Source organism: Equus caballus, chromosome 25 (assembly GCF_041296265.1).
Source record: "Equus caballus isolate H_3958 breed thoroughbred chromosome 25, TB-T2T, whole genome shotgun sequence".
In the NCBI taxonomy this organism is placed as follows: domain Eukaryota; kingdom Metazoa; phylum Chordata; class Mammalia; order Perissodactyla; family Equidae; genus Equus; species Equus caballus.
In genome coordinates, this window is record NC_091708.1 from 41,650,572 (window position 1) to 41,667,608 (window position 17,037).

At 58.4% G+C, this 17,037-nt stretch overlaps 1 protein-coding gene across 1 annotated transcript; it reads left to right on the forward strand.

Annotated features, from left to right (window-relative positions):
* The first annotated feature begins 1,923 nt into the window (after positions 1-1,923).
* Positions 1,924-16,678, forward strand: PRDM12 (PR/SET domain 12). The gene is made up of 5 exons (XM_023629583.2): positions 1,924-2,436; positions 4,289-4,479; positions 5,953-6,108; positions 13,524-13,635; positions 14,982-16,678. Exons 1-5 carry the CDS (start codon positions 2,214-2,216, stop codon positions 15,386-15,388), a joined length of 1,089 nt encoding a protein of 362 aa, XP_023485351.1. The 5' UTR covers positions 1,924-2,213; the 3' UTR covers positions 15,389-16,678.
* The last annotated feature ends 359 nt before the right edge of the window (positions 16,679-17,037 follow it).

Consider the following 17,037-nt stretch of genomic DNA (forward strand, 5'->3'; position numbering starts at 1 on the left):
CCTCCGCTGCGCTGCCCTCTGCTGGCGCCGGGCCCGACGGTCGCGTCTCCTGCCCGGTGCAGCCTCCCCCGGCAGCAGCCTCGAAGCGGACCTGGGCTTTGGGTCTGAAGGCTGGGGGTCGCCGACTCCCTTACTCTGGCCCCGATGCAGACCCCGGAACGTCAGAGACCACTGGCCGGAACCGGGCGCTCAGGGGCCGGGGTCCGTGGCCGCCAGGTGTGTGGCTGGCTCAGCAAAGGCCGGACGCCGCGGTGGAGGGAGCTCTTTGCCTAGGGGCATGAGGAGAGTGACTCCTTTTGGGGAGGCCAGGCCCCCTGCCCGTCTGCCCAAGTCCCCGCGCGGCAGAGAAGGCCTGGGGAGTCAGCTTCCTCCAGCTAACCCGTGAGCTCGACTCTTGCCCTGAGGGTCCAGAAAACCGGGCTCCGAAAACGGAATCTGAAATTGTAGGGAGTGGGGAGGTGTCCTCATGCCTCCCCGCCGTGTCTGGGGCTGCAGTTGGGGGCTTGAGGCTAACCCTGAGAGGCGGGACAGCCTGTAGGAAGCGGTGGCCTTCCGGCACCGGCTCCGGGCTCAGCAGCTCCCTGTCTCCCGAGAGAGACGAGAGAAACCGGCTGGCGCTCCGGGCGCCTTGGCTCCTTTGGGGAGAAAGTCCACTGGTGGAATGAGGGCGGGGGGTGGGGTGGGGGAGCAGAGTAGGGAGGAAGAGGGAGAAGAAGGAAGCCAGAAAAGAAAGAAAGAGAGGAGGCAAGAAGGAAGGAGTGCAAAGAGAGGAGGCAAGAAGGAAGGAGTGCGTGCGCGCAGCGGGCTTCCCCAGGTCGCGGCTGAGCGAAGCAGCCGGGTGGCTGGAGCCTCGAGCAGAGCGCACATCGCGGCCCGGCCCGGGGCTGCCTGCAGATTCGGAGGGCGTTCGCTCTGGGGCACGGCTGCTCCCACACGGGACGGTCCGGGATTTCCATCCTATTTCTTTCGATCCCCCCTATATCCGGCAGGAAAGCCTTTTCTGAGCGGCCCGCGGCTTGTGCGGATTTCCTCCGCCCTTCCCGACCCGGACCTAACCCCTCTGGAGCTAGGAGCCTGGCCGCCCACGAAGCCAGCTGGGGCCGGGCCCAACCCCGACGGCGGCCGCAGCCCCGCCCCGACAGCCTCTCCCACCGGCGACGAGTTTCACACTCGGCTGCGGGCAGCAAGCGGGGAGGTTGGAGCGGCCCGTTTGAAGCGAAGCGCGGTCTGCGCAGGAGATCAGCGCGGCCCACGCAGGGCCTGCAGGCTCCAGGGCGACTCCCGCAGTCTGGGGCTTGGAGCCCGGGAGAGCCCGGGGCGGGGCCGAGGAGGGGAGCGCGGGACCCGGCCGGGCCAGGGAGCGGAGGGGAAGTGATTGCTGGCCCGGCCGGTCGGGATGGTGGACGCAGATCCGGCCTAGGGCAGTGGTGAGCGCAGGGACTGAGGCCAGGCGTCCCTTCCCCCCAGTCCGGTCCCTGAAGTCCAAGCGAGCCCCCCTCCCCCCTCCTCCCCCCCCACGCCCTCTTCCGTCCCCTCCTCTCCTCGCCTTGGGCTGAGCCTCCCACCCTGCCCGGCGCTCCCCACCGGGAGAGGAGGAGGAAGAGGAGGGGGAGGAAGGGCCGGGGAGGGGCAGGAGGAGCGAAGAGGGACAGTTCGAAGCGGCCCGCGCGCCCCCGCCCCTTGAGCTCTCGCAGCAAAGGCTCCTCGAGCCCGGCCGGGTACGACTAGTCTGTCCTCCGACGTCAGGGGGTCATTAATAACCAATTAGGAGGGTCACTGCGGCTCCTATAAAGGCGCTGAGATTTTTGCCAAGGGGAAGACCGTCCGGGCCGGGGTGTGCGACAGGCGAGCGCGCGTCCGAGAGCCCCTCGCCGCCGTTTCTCTGCAGCCACCCGCCTCCCACCCCCACCCCCGCACCACCCCACCGCACCGCCTCCGCCTCCACCCGTCTCTCCAGCCTCGGCGCGCCGCCTCTGCGTCTCCGCAGATTTCTCCGTCTCTCTCGTCCTCTCTGCCTCGCTCCCTCTCGTTCGCTTTCCTCCCAGCCACCCCCTCGCCTCCCGCTCCCTCCCGCATCCTCGTCCTCCCTCTGCTCCTCTTCCTTCTCCTCCATCACAGCCCTCTTCTCTCGCTCGTCCGTGCTCCTCTCGCCCGCCACATCCCCGCATCGGCCCAGCCGTCCGTTCCCGGCGCCGGCGAGCCCTGGGCCGCCCATGATGGGCTCCGTGCTCCCGGCTGAGGCCCTGGTGCTCAAGACCGGGCTAAAGGCGCCGGGGCTTGCGCTGGCCGAGGTCATCACCTCCGACATCCTGCACAGCTTCCTGTACGGCCGCTGGCGCAACGTGCTGGGCGAGCAGCTCTTCGAGGACAAGAGCCACCACGCCAGCCCCAAGACAGCCTTCACCGCCGAGGTCCTGGCGCAGTCCTTCTCCGGCGGTGAGTCGCGCCGTCGAGGCCGGTCGGGTCCTCTCTTGCTGGCGGACCCTGATTCCTCGCCGAGTGACGCGCGGGACGCGGCGGGGACACGGGGCATAGCGGCTGCTAGCGCCAACCCGGGCGTTCCAGAGGCTCCGTGTGCCTCAGTTTCCCGGAAGCCGAACCAGGGCGCGCACAACCAAGCCAGGGCGGGGCGACGGGCGGGGGTGCATCTCTGCGCCCGGCGCGGCTCGGCTGGGAGAAGGGATGGCGGCGTCCAGGCTGCCGGGCCCCGCCGCCCCCCGCGCTCCCTGCCCGCCCCTCACCCCTTTGAGCTGGCGGGTTCCAGGCATTTAAAGCCTTACTAGGCGTGTAATAGCAGTTGACTCAAAAAGAAGGGGTTTTAAATTCATTTAGTTAACTTGCGCTTGACCCGCGAAAGTTCTCACTTAAACCCAGAACTTTAGAAGGCAGCGGGGGCTGGGGAGGGGGCGGCGGGCGGGCGGGCCGGGAGAGAAAGCCGCGGAGAGAGCCGGGCAGAGAAAGAGAGAGCGAGGAAAGTTTCTTTTCTTTAAGATGTCTGAAGTTCTCATTCCTCATTCATCAACCCGCAAACAATATCTTTCCCCGGCCGCTGGCATCTCTGGCGTCGCCCTCTCGTCCCCGTTAGGATTTCTGTTCCTCTCTTAATTTACCGTGCAGACTAATTCCACTTCCATTCACGCTATGTCAACCATCTAATCCCCCCTTTTTGTAAGGGGAATTCCTCGGCCCCTTTTAAACAAGGCCCCTCCGCATTGAGCTACAATTTACTGCTACAGCATTCTTCCAGGGCTAATGAATTTAGAATTAGCAATTTCTTTCGAATGGAGCCGAATGAATGCGATCACTTTAACAGCGTGACAAATTGCCGGCCGCGCCGCAATGGACACCGTTTAACCCCCCGTTTCAGCCGGCCCGCTCGCCGGGTATTTTCCCAGGTAGCTTAGAGGGGAACCTGGTAAGACAAGGAGGCCGCCCCCGTGCGCCTCGCGGCTCCCACCCCGGCTGCCAGGCCAGGCAGGGGGACCGCCAAGGGTTGCGGGAGCTTATCCGCCCAGGGGATGCGACTTCAGGGCTCCTGAGTCCTGGCGCCGCCCTTCCCGGCACCCCAGATCCTGGCGGCAGCAAGGGACCCAGGCGCGCCCGGGGCCACACAAAGAGTGGGGAATACTGCCCGCCGCCGCCCGCGTTTCCTTTGAACCTCCGCTGACTCGCAGCCCGAGGTCTGTTCCCAGTGCTGTCAGCTCGCCCGGGGCGCCGGGCCTCCCCGCACCCTGAAAAGAGTCAAAGGCCCTTCCAGATGCTCCGTGTGCATCAGTTTCCCGGAGCCTCTGACAGTGCCCTGTGCTCCGACGCGCAGTGAGCGCGGGGTCACCGGCGGAAGGACCCAGATCGGGACTGGGCGAAAAAGTCTCGCCTTGGCTGTCACCTCCTCATCGGAGCTGGCCTCAGTTTACCCAGTCGTAAAACCTGCGGTCAACTCTGCAGTTCTTAAACTTTTCGCAGGTGGAGGGCAGGGGAGGTTGTGAATGCTTTAAGAATTCGTGGAGAGACTAAAAAAAAACCCTCCTAGAAATGAGCCCGAAAGCACCTCTTCTTTTCGAGGGCACAGAAGGTCCTCTGGTTGCAAACAGAGGAGATTCAGGTCGCTGAGCCTCCACGCCTCGCCCCGACTCCGCCGCGCACACACACACCCGGGCGCTTCTCCGGAGTCGCTCCGGGGCGGGCTTGGGGTGGGTGGGCCGGGCAGGACCGCTCCGGTCCCTGGCGGAGAAGAGCCGGGTGTCCCCTGCCTCAGGCTCTGACGCAGTCCCCCTGCCCGGGGCTGCAGAGGTGCAGAAGCTGTCCAGCCTGGTGCTGCCGGCGGAGGTGATCATCGCTCAGAGCTCTATCCCCGGCGAGGGCCTCGGCATCTTCTCCAAGACGTGGATCAAGGCGGGCACCGAGATGGGCCCTTTCACCGGCCGCGTCATCGCCCCGGAGCATGTGGACATCTGCAAGAACAACAACCTCATGTGGGAGGTACGCGCCTGGCTGGGGGAGAGGGCGGCAGGTGGGACCCTAGCGTCTGAGCGCCGCTTGCGCCCTCGCTGGGAGCTGCGGATGCTGGGCCCTGCGCTCGCTCAGGTGGGACCCTACACCACCTGATACCTGGAGGTTCCTCCCCAAACTGCGCCACAAAGGCAGTTGTTTGCAAAAATCTGATCCTCTTTCCTCTGGCCGGCCCTAGGGAGCAGACTGTTGTTGGCCCCACTTCAGAGTGGCAGTGAGACCCAGAGAGGCTCTGTCGCTTGCCCAGGGTCCCATGCAGAGCTGGAAAGTCATCCCTGAGAGCATCTCCCAGCCACCTGCATTCTCTGCCTCCCCTACCCCGGAGCAGCAAGGAAAGCCCCTCGAAGCCAGCCCTGACCTGGGGGGGAGGGCGGCAGGAAAGAGAATGAAGGGGGCCTGTGCTTCTCGAGAAGTGGTTCTGAACTCAGGCACAATAGTGACACTGGAAATGGTCAGCGACAAATGGCACTGAGTCAGCTTTCTGAGCCCAGGGCCTGCATTCCAGCAGATGATCTCAGCAGCCCCATCCGTGAGTTGTCATCCCCATTTTACAGAAGGAAACTGAAGCTCAGAGAAGCTTCCATCTCAGGCTTTCTGACCCTCCTCCTGCGAAACAGTGCCACATGCCAGATGCCAGGGAGGGCCATCCTTAGGACGAAGGCACTCCCAAAGCACTTCCTCCTCTGTGGCTCCCCCCTTGCAGAGGGCAGGCTGTTGCACCCTCTCCCTACTCTCCTCCCCCCACCACAGCTCCCCCCCACACCCCCCCACCTGGCAGACTCTGGAGGAGCCCAGTGTGACAAGACAAATCCTGCACCTGGTCACAGGAGAGGAGGAAGGGAACAGGGCGATGGCCCAGAGGCTGCTCCTAACCTCACCTCCTCTCTCCCCTGGAGGCTCGGGCCAGAGGTTACCTTCCCCACTTGTGGCTGGGTTAGGAGGTTGGGGTCCCGTTTGATCTGAGTACCCTTGGCAGCTCCCACAAAGAGGATTAGGCCAGACCCTGGTGCCGCAGCAAGCCACCCTTCCCTCTGCAGCCTCCTGTGTCCCCTCTGAGGTTCTGGCCAGTGCTCTCTGCTGCTCCAGGGAGCACCTCCGTATCCCCGGAGAGCTAGCCGGATGCCACTTGGTAGGGTCAGTGATCCCTGGAGACGCTTTTCTTCTGGGGATGGGAGGACCTGGCAACAGGAGCTGTGGGGCCCTGGGACTGGCTCCCTGCTGGCTGCTTCTAGCCAGCTGGCCTCAGGCAAGTCTCTGTACTGCTCGAGCCTCCCCTTCCTCAGCTGGAAAACCGAGATGATAATAGCTGTGTCCACTTCCTGGGCTGTTGTGAGGATGGAGAGAGAATGCGTGTGGATGTGCCCGGCACGGGGCCTGGCCCTGGCCAAAGGCAGCACCGGTGACAGCACTGCCTCACCTGGTGTCCGATTCACCCGCGCCCAGGTCTTCAACGAGGACGGCACAGTACGCTACTTCATCGATGCCAGCCAGGAGGACCACCGCAGCTGGATGACGTACATCAAGTGTGCACGCAACGAGCAGGAGCAGAACCTGGAGGTCGTCCAGATTGGCACGAGCATCTTCTACAAGGCCATCGAGGTGAGCATGTGTGCCTTTGTGTAGGGGCTAGGTGGGGAGGAGCCCAGGAGCGGGGGGTGGGGAGGTACCGGGCAGCAGTGTCTGGGGACTGTAGTGGATGGAGGGGCGTTGACCCTGGCCCAGTTGGCCCTGCCCAGGCTATAGGGCTGAGGCCCATGCATCATGGTCTTCAGGAGCTTGACGTCCGTGGCAAGCTTTCTGCTGGACAGAACTTTCGACTTCATGCCATTGTGAATGTTCCAAACATGGCAGACAGGTCCGTGGATATCTACTGAGGGTGTTCTGGGGTTCAGAAGCCATGGAGACAGAGAGCAAGACACGGCAAGGCAGCCCAGGGAAAGCATCTGGGGTGAGGAAGAGAGGGTGTTGTGTCTACATCGTTTTAGCTGTGCGTCGTCCCTCTGCATGTGTGGGACTGATCACGTGTGGATCATGACTCCAGTCTCAGCTATCACATCCTGATCGCTCGCAGGGTCAGCCTTCTCCTAGATGCTGTGTGTGCATTATCGTATGTAATCCTCGAAGGAGGTTTCTGCGGTTATCTGCAGTTTAGAGACGAGGAGACCGGGCCTCACCTGGTGTCAGGCAGGCTCAGGAGCTCTTACCAGGCGTTGGGGGGACATCAACACTAACGCCTGTGCTGGGTGAAGCTTCTCAGGGGACAGAGAAAGGGAGAGACAGCAGAGAGATAAATATACTTCCCACCATCGGGGGCTGGGGGCAGCTAAGCCAGGCCCAGGGCATGGGGAGGTTCAGGAGGATGGGAGAAGGAGATGTTCCTCGTAGGGAAATGCTTGCGCAGAAGCAGACAAGCTCACAGTGTGTGGGAAGGGGCTGATGGCGCAAAGCAAGCCACGTGGTGGTAGCCGAGAGGGGCTACACTGTTGGGACCCTCCCTGGACAGTATTCATTGGCAGGAAATTCGCTCAGTGTCTGGCCCAGAAGGGGGCAAGCTGCCCTGTCTCCCTGTGGCAGGTTGGTGGCGAGTGCTGTGTGGGGATAGTGAGGCTGTTCCCCCAGCATTTGTCTGGACCTCATGCTTCTGCTCCCCCATGGGGAGAGGCACAGGGCCCCTCGGGGTGGGGCTGGGCTTGGTTGAGTTTTAGGGGTGTTCTGGAGTCCCCCTAAGGGTCAGAGAATGACTTCCCTTTAGTCCATTTTCTCCCTGAACCCCAAGTTTTTCTAAAGCCCTGAGGGGCACTGGAACCTACCAGCCTCTGGAACTGGTGTCCTGTTGTCCCTCGATAACCAGGTTCCAGGGAATCTCCCAAGGATGACAGCAGAATGGGCTTTGCCTGGGCCCTGCTTTGGCCAGGGAGTGGGTCCTGGCTGAGGGGTGGACCTGGGGAAGACCAGGGAGTGGAGGGTAAGGAAAAGGCGAGCAGTTCCTGAACTGGGGTTCAAGTAGGGTGGGGCAGTATGAGGGTGGCCACAGGCCCAGGACAGAGGTGATTCCTCTGACCATCGGGCTGGGCTGCCACCCTGCGGGACAAGGGCTCCCACCAGACATCCTAGAATCAGCCTGCTGTCCGGCTGAACCCCACTTCTAGCAGAGAGCACCCACCCAGGTCCTCCTCTGCTCCGCCCTGGCAGCCTCACACACATCTTCACATTCGGACGCAGCTTCCCAGCCATCCTGAGCCAGATGAGATCGGGGTGCACATTCACACCACCCCTCCCACTCAGACACACGCGCCCGGACACAGGAGACAGAGCGGGAAGCTGGCGTGATTTTGGTAAAAGGACTCCTGGCCAGGGCAGGCCTGAGTCTCATCTTGCTGCGTGAGTCACACCAGCTGAAGGCTGAACAAAGTCCGGAAGCATTATTACAGAATTATTACAGAAATTCAGAGTCAGAGGGCAAGGTGGCTGAGCAGCATCTCCAGGGAGGGATCTGGGTTTATCAGATCAAAAAAACCAAGGTCATGTACATTTGATCAGGAACTCAGGTTGATAAAAAAGGATCAGGAGAAAAGGTATCATATCATATGTGACGTCGACTGCAAGACGCCACCGATTTGTCTATTAATGCTTTTATGGAGCTGTCAAGCCTAGGAAGAAGGGACTGTTTGAGTGAGGGACAAGGAAAAGCAACATATTACCTGTTTTACTTTTAATAAGTGAAATTGGGCATATTTTTTGTGCGGCAATTTTCTCAAACCACTTATCAGACAAGCTGTGTCTGAGTGTGTGTGACCTCCATGCAGCGGGGCCCCGGCCAGAGCCCGTGTGGCCCTTCCAGGCTCCATGAGAAGAAATCCCGGCACCCCCAGGCCGCTCCCCGGGTGCCTCTGGAATAGCCGGCTGTTTGCTCTGTGCGTGCTCGTGTTTGCAAGTTAGCCAAGGAGAGGGGCCTTTGCCGTGATCTGTTTTCTTAATCTTTCTGTCACTCAGAACTGCTGTTTGTATTTCATAAGAGTAACCCATTCCTTGCCAAAAAAAATGGGAGGGAACATCTTTATTCGATAAGCAGAATGTACTATTGCTGGTCTAAATTTCCCACAAATACAAAATAACAGCCCTCTAAATGGAAACAAGGGCAATGGGGTTTCAAGGCCAGCCAGTCAGTGGAGAACGCCCAGGCAGGTTTTGCATCTGGCGTGTTATCCCTGCCGCATCCTTCTTGCTCACTTCAACCACGGAAGAATTTCCTATAACCTCAGGTGCCTAAAATGATGCATCTAGAAAGTTCCCGGCCCATAGCAAGTGGTTGCTAAGTGCTGAATGAATTAGTCTTTCTGCAGGTGATGGGAGCTAGGTCAGAACACATGGACCCAGTTCCTCCAGGAAAATAAACCCAGCTGCTCCAGGAAGCAACATCTTGGACTCCAAAACTGAGCACAAGAAAAGGATTTAGGGATAAGTTATGAAATTTTTGGATTTGGGAACTGGGAAGAAAATTCTGTCTTTCCCCTCCTTATTTTTTTGGCAGATTACTGTGCCCTGAAGCGTGGGCTTTTTCTTTCTGTTACTTCCCTTCTCATTTCAGGCAGTTGAGCTGTTTTCTTTTTCTAGAGCCCCATAGCCCCATCGCCCCTTTTCTTGGCTCTATGAGGACAAGCACCATTTTCCTTTCGATCTTGCTGATCAGTGGGTGCAGTTAAGGTGCTCTGATTATTAATAATAAGCATCATTAATAAGGCCGACATCCAAGGAGCACTTACCATGTGCCAGCACTATGCTGAGAGTCTTAGCAGCTTACAAAAATGGAATTCTCTCCACCCTGTGAGGTGCTCTCCATCACTATCCCCATTTTAATGATGATGAAACTAAAGTTCAGGGAGATCTTAGCAGGTTGCTGAGCTGTGATTTGAACCCAGGCCTGTCTGACCCCAGAGCGGAGCCCTTGGCCACCATGCCGTAGGGCCTCCCTGGCCAATATCTATTTGCCGGAACTCTATTAATTGGTGTGTCGGGACATCTGTGGTACAATGGAAATTGATATTCGTCCAGATGACACTGACATCCTTCTAGACGAGAGCTTCTGCACTGCTGGGGAAATGGGAGGGCATCAGAGCCTCTCGGGAGCATGTTCAATAGTGTGACATGAATTTATATTAGGAAAACAAACCAAAAACGTTTTCAGTTTATAATAAAAATTCAGAAATGGGGCAGGACAAAATTTCTGGGCTGATAGGGAAGGTTAAGAAGCACCAATTGAGAGATTATGTAATTTTTGTCAATGGAAGACTCAGGCGCTGATGTTCCCCCAGGGTCTTGGGGATGGGGCTTTATGGTACGAGTCTCCTTTCTCTGGGAATTGCTTTGTTTATTGCGTATCCTGAGCCAGTCTCTGCTCCCCAGAAAAGTGAATGAACAGCTGATTCTGGTTCTCCGAGCCCCAGTGGAGAGCCCCGGCTGGGCCAGGCCAGTGTTGGCCGGAAAGAAACAGTGCTAGTGAGAGGACTGGGCGCCTGCAGGGGACTGCGGCCGTGCTTTGCTCTCAGGTTGTCAGCTGGTGGGACCCTGGGAACCTCTGGACAATAGTTCTCAGGGAAGAGGCTGCAGGTTCCAGGGGTCTCCTGGTCTTGATCTCTGGGGTTGTTGCATGAGGGGTTCCCTGGGACCAGGCAGAGACCAGAGGTCCCGGCCAGGGGATGCTGTGGCTTTCCAGTGCTCTGAGGGGCTCCGAGGGACCCCACTTCCCACCCTCTGTGCAGGGGAGTCTGCTTCCCCGGCGCTGCCTCAAAGCTGGTGGCTTCTTGCTGTCTGGGGATGTCTGTCATTATCAATTCCAGTAGGTTCTTCTTAATAGATTTCTTTTCTCTAAAAAATATTTTTTTGTTGTGTGAAAGTAAGATGTGCTGATTATTTTTTTAAAAATCAGATGCATCACGTAGAAAATGGAAGTGACTCTGCCCATCATGCTGCCTGCCGCCCACGATTAAATCAGCATCCGTGACTAGTCTCAAAGTGACACACTCTTCTGAGGCAGGACGCACGGAAAACCAGCCACGGTGCTGGGCGTCCAGGGTGGCAGAGAGAGTTACTTTCGTGATGTGTCCGTTCACATGTTTTTGTCCATTTTGGTCCATGTGTCTGTATCACTGTTTTAAGTTTTTAAATTAACTAGTAAAAGTAATTTTAGGACATTAAAAAAAGGTGTTAGCAAATAAGTGATTCATTCTTATATTGAAACAGTCAATACTGAAACTCTTATTTAAAAAATAATATTCCAAACTACTTGGAATAACAGTATTCAGAATTTGTGCAACCCAACATTCTTGTCTCCTCATTCATCATCCCCCTTATTATTGTTGCCTGTATTTATTTTATATTTAGTAATAATTGCTTTTATCAATTAAAATTAAAAGGCCAGCGTTGACGTAGATATTTGCTTCCCAGACCATGAGTCTGGAGGTGGGGTTGTCGCTCCGGGCGACATCAGCGGGGGCTTGGTGAACCTCCCGTCCCACATCTGTGCTCTCCTCTGGGAGATGGAGCCAGAAGCGGTGGTGCTGGCATGGGGCTTGTGTCCTTGGGGCATGTGGGCCCAGCTTGTGCTCTCGTGGGTCACCCTGGGCTTTAACCATGCCGGTGACCCCGTGCCACACTGCAGGCTCTGTGGGGACAACTGCAGGGACTTGATGCACCAGAGATCGCTGCCAGCTTCTCTGAGAGATTGACCAGCTCAGAGAACATAATAGCAAGCGCTCCTGTGTATGGACCTGAGAAGAGCTTTATGTGCGAGGGCTTGGTGAACCCCGACAAGCACCCAGCAAGGCTGGAGCAATGGCGCTGTCTGTGTTTTACGGTTGAGGAAACTGAGGCCCCGTGACAGAAGGCAACTTGCTCGAGGTCGCACACTCAGCAGGTGGGGAGTCCCAGTGGACCCCGACATGTGTCACTCCGGAGCCTGAGCTGGATCCCTCTTCAGGACTGAAGGAAGGGGCATATTCAGACAGTCTGAGGGGGCTGGCTGCTTTAGAAGAACCAGGATGCGTAAATGTCTGGTTTGTTCTGAGAATTGAAGTCAGGGGTTAGGATAATGTTGGAGGCGACTTTCAATCAGAGTCTTAGAGTTAGGGGGACGTCAGGAATCATGCTCCCCAGCCCCCTCATTTGAGGAGACAAGCTCAAAGAGGCACAGGGCTTGGGGGAGGTCACCTGGTGATGGAGGGCCCATCACACTGTCTCTGGGAGAGTGGCTTCCTTCACAAGGAATTTATCTTAGCTATTTTAGTGCCATCATCCTCTTTTCTAAGGGGTTTACAAAACCTTTCTCTTCCCCATCCCTTTTCCAGAGGGTCTCCAGCGCTGATCCGCTGGCCTCTGGGACAGCGGCCAGGACTGTAAATGACCAGAAAGACCTGGAGAACTTGTGCTGTGGTGCCACATTCTAATCAGGCTGCTTTCTTTGAGGCATCACCTAATTTTCCTTGGGTCCACGGACTGCACTTGGCTTTTCCATACTGAAGCCCCGTCAGTCTGAGCTGGTGTGGCACCTCTGCCTGGCTTCTCGTCACTCACTGACCCTGAGGCTTGACGTGATGCCCCGTGGGCCGTGGGGTCTGTCGAGAAGGTGACCCCAGGCTGAGTCTTAGGAGGATGGCAGTCGCCTTGACCTCCTCGCGCTTTCCTTCTCCATCCCGCCTCTCTCTGCTTCCCTCGCCTTTCAGGGTTGAGCAGGGCTCGCTGTGATGGTCTGAGGGTCCTCCTGGCTCTGACCAGAGGAAGGATGGTGTGGTGGACAGGAGCCTTCTGAGTATGGCGGAGGTCTGCAGGCCAGAACCACGGAAAGGAGCAGGGCCTTCTCCGTCACCATGGAGGCCAAGGAAGGGGGTCCTATCCTGGTGTGATTTCAGACACCCCTAGGTGGCATCCTATGTGATTTTTGTGCTTCAACTACAAGAGAATCTACCAGGAAGACAATCTAGCTGTTGCCTGGGGGTGTCCAGCTGTCTCTGGGCAGATCAGAAAGTGACCCCCAGGGGTGGGTGTGAAAGCCAGCTCTTCTGGGTTCCAGGCCTAGAAAGAATGATGGGCTGTCCTCTCTGTCGTTTGCTCCAGCTGGCTGGAGCCTGAGGGTTCCCCTTGGGCTTTCATCAAAGCCTGGCGGGCCCCTTGGATGTCCCAGAATGTGGGGTTTATGGTCAGCGTCACCTCTGGAGCAGCCTTCCACAGCCTCCCTGGATCATCACGGCAAACCCCTCCCTTCACACAACCTTCACCATTCCCCTGGGGCAGGTCCTCCCCCGGGAACAGCAGAGCCCTGGCACCATTTGCGGGGATCTCTGTCATAGGCCCAGGACATAGTGAAATGGATTTTGTTTATGGTGTGCCCCAGTATTTCCTGAAGTGGAGGCATTCATCCATCGGATGCTGCTTCTTAGCATCTGCCATGTGCATGGAGTCACGCAGAGCCCTGCGATGGGGACATACAGGTGACATGGTGCTGCCTTGCAGGCGCCTTGGATGAGAGGTGTTTCCAGGACATTGTCAGGCAGGCGGTAGCCAAGTACCATAGGCTGCCCCGCAGCCCACGCTCCTGGGGAGCAGCTGGCTCAGCCCTGCAGGCCTGAGGACTGGCTCACTCTGGTTCCCCCGGGGGAGAAAGGAGAAGTTCCTAGCTTTCTGTCTTCTGTTACTTCCACTTGCTGCCAGGCTTCCGTTCTGTTGCTGTCAGCTTGGGAGCTCCCGCAGCACAGCTGGGACAGAGACGGCGAGAAGGCCTGGGCAGGGAGAGGGGAGCCGAGGGGCAGAGCATCCGGGGCCGTCCGTCTTCATGCAGCTTGCCGGGCACGGCTTGGTGGAAATGGACCTGAGCATGGTTTTCTCAGGGCTGAGACTGGATCCGCATCTCCACAGCAGGAGCCAGGACAGCCGCCTCCCGGGGCCGTGAGGGGATGGGCAGAGAGCCCTGACTCACCGTTGGGGCTGCTGCCTTCCTGACCTTCTTGCCTCCTTCCCTACAGATGATCCCTCCCGACCAGGAGCTGCTGGTGTGGTATGGGAACTCGCACAACACCTTCCTGGGGATCCCCGGTGTGCCTGGGCTAGAGGAGGAGCAGAAAAAGAACAAGCATGGTAGGTGGTCTCCATGAGGCCATGATGACAAGGGACCCATGGAACCCAGAGAGAGAGTGTGTGAGTGTGTGTGTGCGGGGGGACACAGGGAGGCTCCTGGCCTCTGGGCACCCTGGTTCAACCTCCAGCAGTATGGAGCACATGGGACTGGTTCAAGGTGGCCAATGCCCCTGGAACTGCCACCATGGCCTGGGCATGGGTGAAAGGCAGTTCTCCTGTTTTCTAGCCAGAATAGACAGGGGGCAGCTGGGGGTGGTGGGGACACCAGAGAGGTGGAGGCTGTGGCAGGACCAAGGGACCAGGCAGTGGGAGCCTGGACTGAGTTCCAGTTCTGCAGTGCAATCTTAGGAATGGCTCTGTACCTCAGTTTCCCCATCTGTAAAGGAAAGATGTTGGGCGAGATGATTTCTAGGATAATCTGTGCACTTCCCTGCCCTGCCCCTGTTTCCGGGCCTGGCACAGAGTAGGTGCTCAGTATAAACCTGTTGGAGGAAGGCGGGGCAGACTGCACCTGTGTGTGTTTGTGTGGGGCGCTGATCGTCCTGATAGAGGCCATTGGCTCGAGACCTATTTCATGCCAGGTATTGGGCTAAATCTTTCACAGGTAACCTCCCACTTGGGTCCTCATATAAGCCTTGTGAAATTTGATTTCCCTTATCTTTAGAGGACGAACCTGAGGCTCATGAACTACCGTTTACTGAGCCCTTGCTCCGCAGCTAATGTTTCCAAACAGCCATTTCTCTGATCCTGACGGCAGGCTTATGGCGGGGGGCGGGGGGGGGGGACGCTATTAGTGCCTCCGTTTCCGGGATGAGGAAAGTGAGGCGCCGTACATGTGGGCACTCAGTAAATATTCGTGGGATGAATGAATGAAGGCGGGTTTGGCGGGGGGAGGGACTATAACAGTTACTGCCATTTATGGAAGGCTGCTCCGAGGCAGGTAAAGCGTTCAGCACCTAGGACCTTCAATAGACGTCAGCTTTTTGTGATCATCCCCTGTAGTCGTGCATAGCCCTGTGAGGTCGCAGGACGCTCCCATTTTACAGATGAGAAAGTTGAGATTTGGTGAGGCGAAGTCACCAAGTCCCCGAGGTCTCACAGCTTGCCCTGGAGTCCAATTCCTACCTGACCCCAAGCAAAGGCCCTTGGTGCCCTCCCCATCCCCCTGCCAGCGCCCCCAGTCGGTGTGCCCAGACCCCACCCGTCGATCAATCGGTGGCCAGCTGGGCCCTGGGAGGGGCGCGCGCGCGTCGAGGGAGGCGCTGGAGCAGGGCCGCGGCGGGCGGGATCTAACGAGGCCGCTCTCTCCCCGTCTCCTCCCCCCCACGACCCCCCCCCGCGGCCAGAGGACTTCCACCCGGCGGACTCGGCGGCGGGCACCGCGGGCCGCATGCGCTGCGTCATCTGCCACCGCGGCTTCAACTCGCGCAGCAACTTGCGCTCGCACATGCGCATCCACACGCTGGACAAGCCCTTCGTGTGCCGCTTCTGCAACCGCCGCTTCAGCCAGTCGTCCACGCTGCGCAACCACGTGCGCCTGCACACGGGCGAGCGCCCCTACAAGTGCCAGGTGTGCCAGAGCGCCTACTCGCAGCTGGCCGGCCTGCGCGCCCACCAGAAGAGCGCGCGCCACCGGCCGCCCAGCACCGCGCTGCAGCCGCACTCGCCCGCGCTGCCCGCGCCGCACGCGCACGCGCCCGCGCTCACCGCCGCCGCCGCCGCCGCGCACCACCTGCCCGCCATGGTGCTGTGAGCGCGCGCCCGCGCCCCCGCGTCCCCCCACCCCGCGCAGGGCCGCGGAGCCGGGCTGCTCTCACTTTTGACTCCCATCTACTGGCCAGACGCAGCCCGGCGGGCCCCGCCCTGTAGTGCGTCCCATGGGTGACCCCCAGGCATACACTCGTCGCCCCGTTTCGCAGATGAGGACACTGAAGGGCGACGTCCCTTTCCCAGGTCACCCAGCTGTTGCCGCCTCTCGGCTGCCTCCTCTTGGGGGGGAGGGGTCCCTATGCCCAGTCTCATTCGTGACTCTCCCTCCTCCTGCCAAGCCAGCCCTCCAGGCTGGCATCCCTCTCGTGGCTGGTAGGAGAGGGGACTGAAAGTCTTCGAGGGCCCCCAGCAGGGCAAGGGAGCCCCCACCGCTCCCCCAGAGAGCTGCGGGTTGGGAATGGAGAGGGAGAGCCACCCAGTGTGGCAGGGAGCATATGGGGTGCGCGTATCTGTCTCCTCCTCCTGCCTCTTGGGACTGGTGTCCTGCAGTGTTGGGAATCACGGACAGGATCATGAGAGTTGGGGGCCGACGGGTCTCAGGGGCCACCAGAAGAGGCCGAGAGACCCGCACTTCCTGGTCAGGCGGGCCCTTCTCTCCTTCAGGACACCTTCTCCCCACGCCCGGCCCCCTGGGGCTGAATGAGGCACGAATACTTCGCGGTGTGACAGGCAGGTCGAGAGTGAAGGCAAAACGGAAATCCGCTGCGGGACCCCAGGCAAGGCCCTGCTCCTCGTTGGGCCTCAGTTTCCCCTTTCCCCATCTGTAAAACGTGAGAGTTGGACCAATGGCCCCTCCCCTTCAGCCGTCACACCTTGCTCGGGAAGGGGAAGTGTTCCTGCCGCTCCTCGCCACGCTGCAGCAGGAGGAGGGCAAGACGGGCTTCTCTGCCCGGGGAGCACTTCCGAGCTGTCCGGGATCCGGAGGGTTCAGCCCTGCTCGCCCACGCTCTCCCTGGCCCCTTCTCGTTTCCCTAAACTCCGGCCCTGGGCGCCCTCTGGTGTCGCCTCTCCCACCTTGCAGCCATTTACCAGAATTCCCGTACGGCGTTTTGTAAAATAAACTATAATAATATTAATGAAAAGTATAAAATGTATAGAGTTTTCAAGAAACTGTGTTCTACTTCCAGAAAATGGTCACTTTAACTTTGTAAATATTTATCTAAAATGATATTTACAAAACTGTGATATATATTATTTGATTGTATATGTACAACTGTAAATACATTTGTACCTCTCTTGTATTCTAAAATAAAAATTACTTGGAACATTTATCACTTAGCATATGAAAGGGCCGACACTTCTCTCTGCATGAAAAGGAAATATGGAAAGTGCCTAGAAGCTGGCGAGGGGGGCGGGAAGACTTGTTCCACTTCCTGGTTTTGAAAGTCACCGCTGTGCAGTGCTTAAGAAAATTCTTTCTGTCACCACTGGGGTGTCAGCTCCCAAAGAGATGGCCACTGTGCAAAGCAACCAAATATCTCGGAAGGGCTGGGCCGATTCCTCCTGGTTTCCAGCCGACTCTCAAATATCAGTCTTCTACTTTGTTACTTCCCCAAAATCTTTACTTACTTTTCTTTTCTTCATTTTCATGGACAGCTTGAAGAAATTCAAGCAGCCAGTGGGGGTGGGCCA

What these genes read in the sequence shown, in the direction of transcription:
- PRDM12 (XM_023629583.2), top strand. Translation starts at nt 2,214, where the DNA reads ATGATGGGCTCCGTGCTCCCGGCTGAGGCCCTGGTGCTCAAGACCGGG. An exon ending in GGCGCAGTCCTTCTCCGGCG is followed by an intron (nt 2,437 to 4,288) that starts GTGAGTCGCGCC and finishes CCGGGGCTGCAG; the next exon opens with AGGTGCAGAAGCTGTCCAGC. An exon ending in GCAGAAAAAGAACAAGCATG is followed by an intron (nt 13,636 to 14,981) that starts GTAGGTGGTCTC and finishes CCCCGCGGCCAG; the next exon opens with AGGACTTCCACCCGGCGGAC.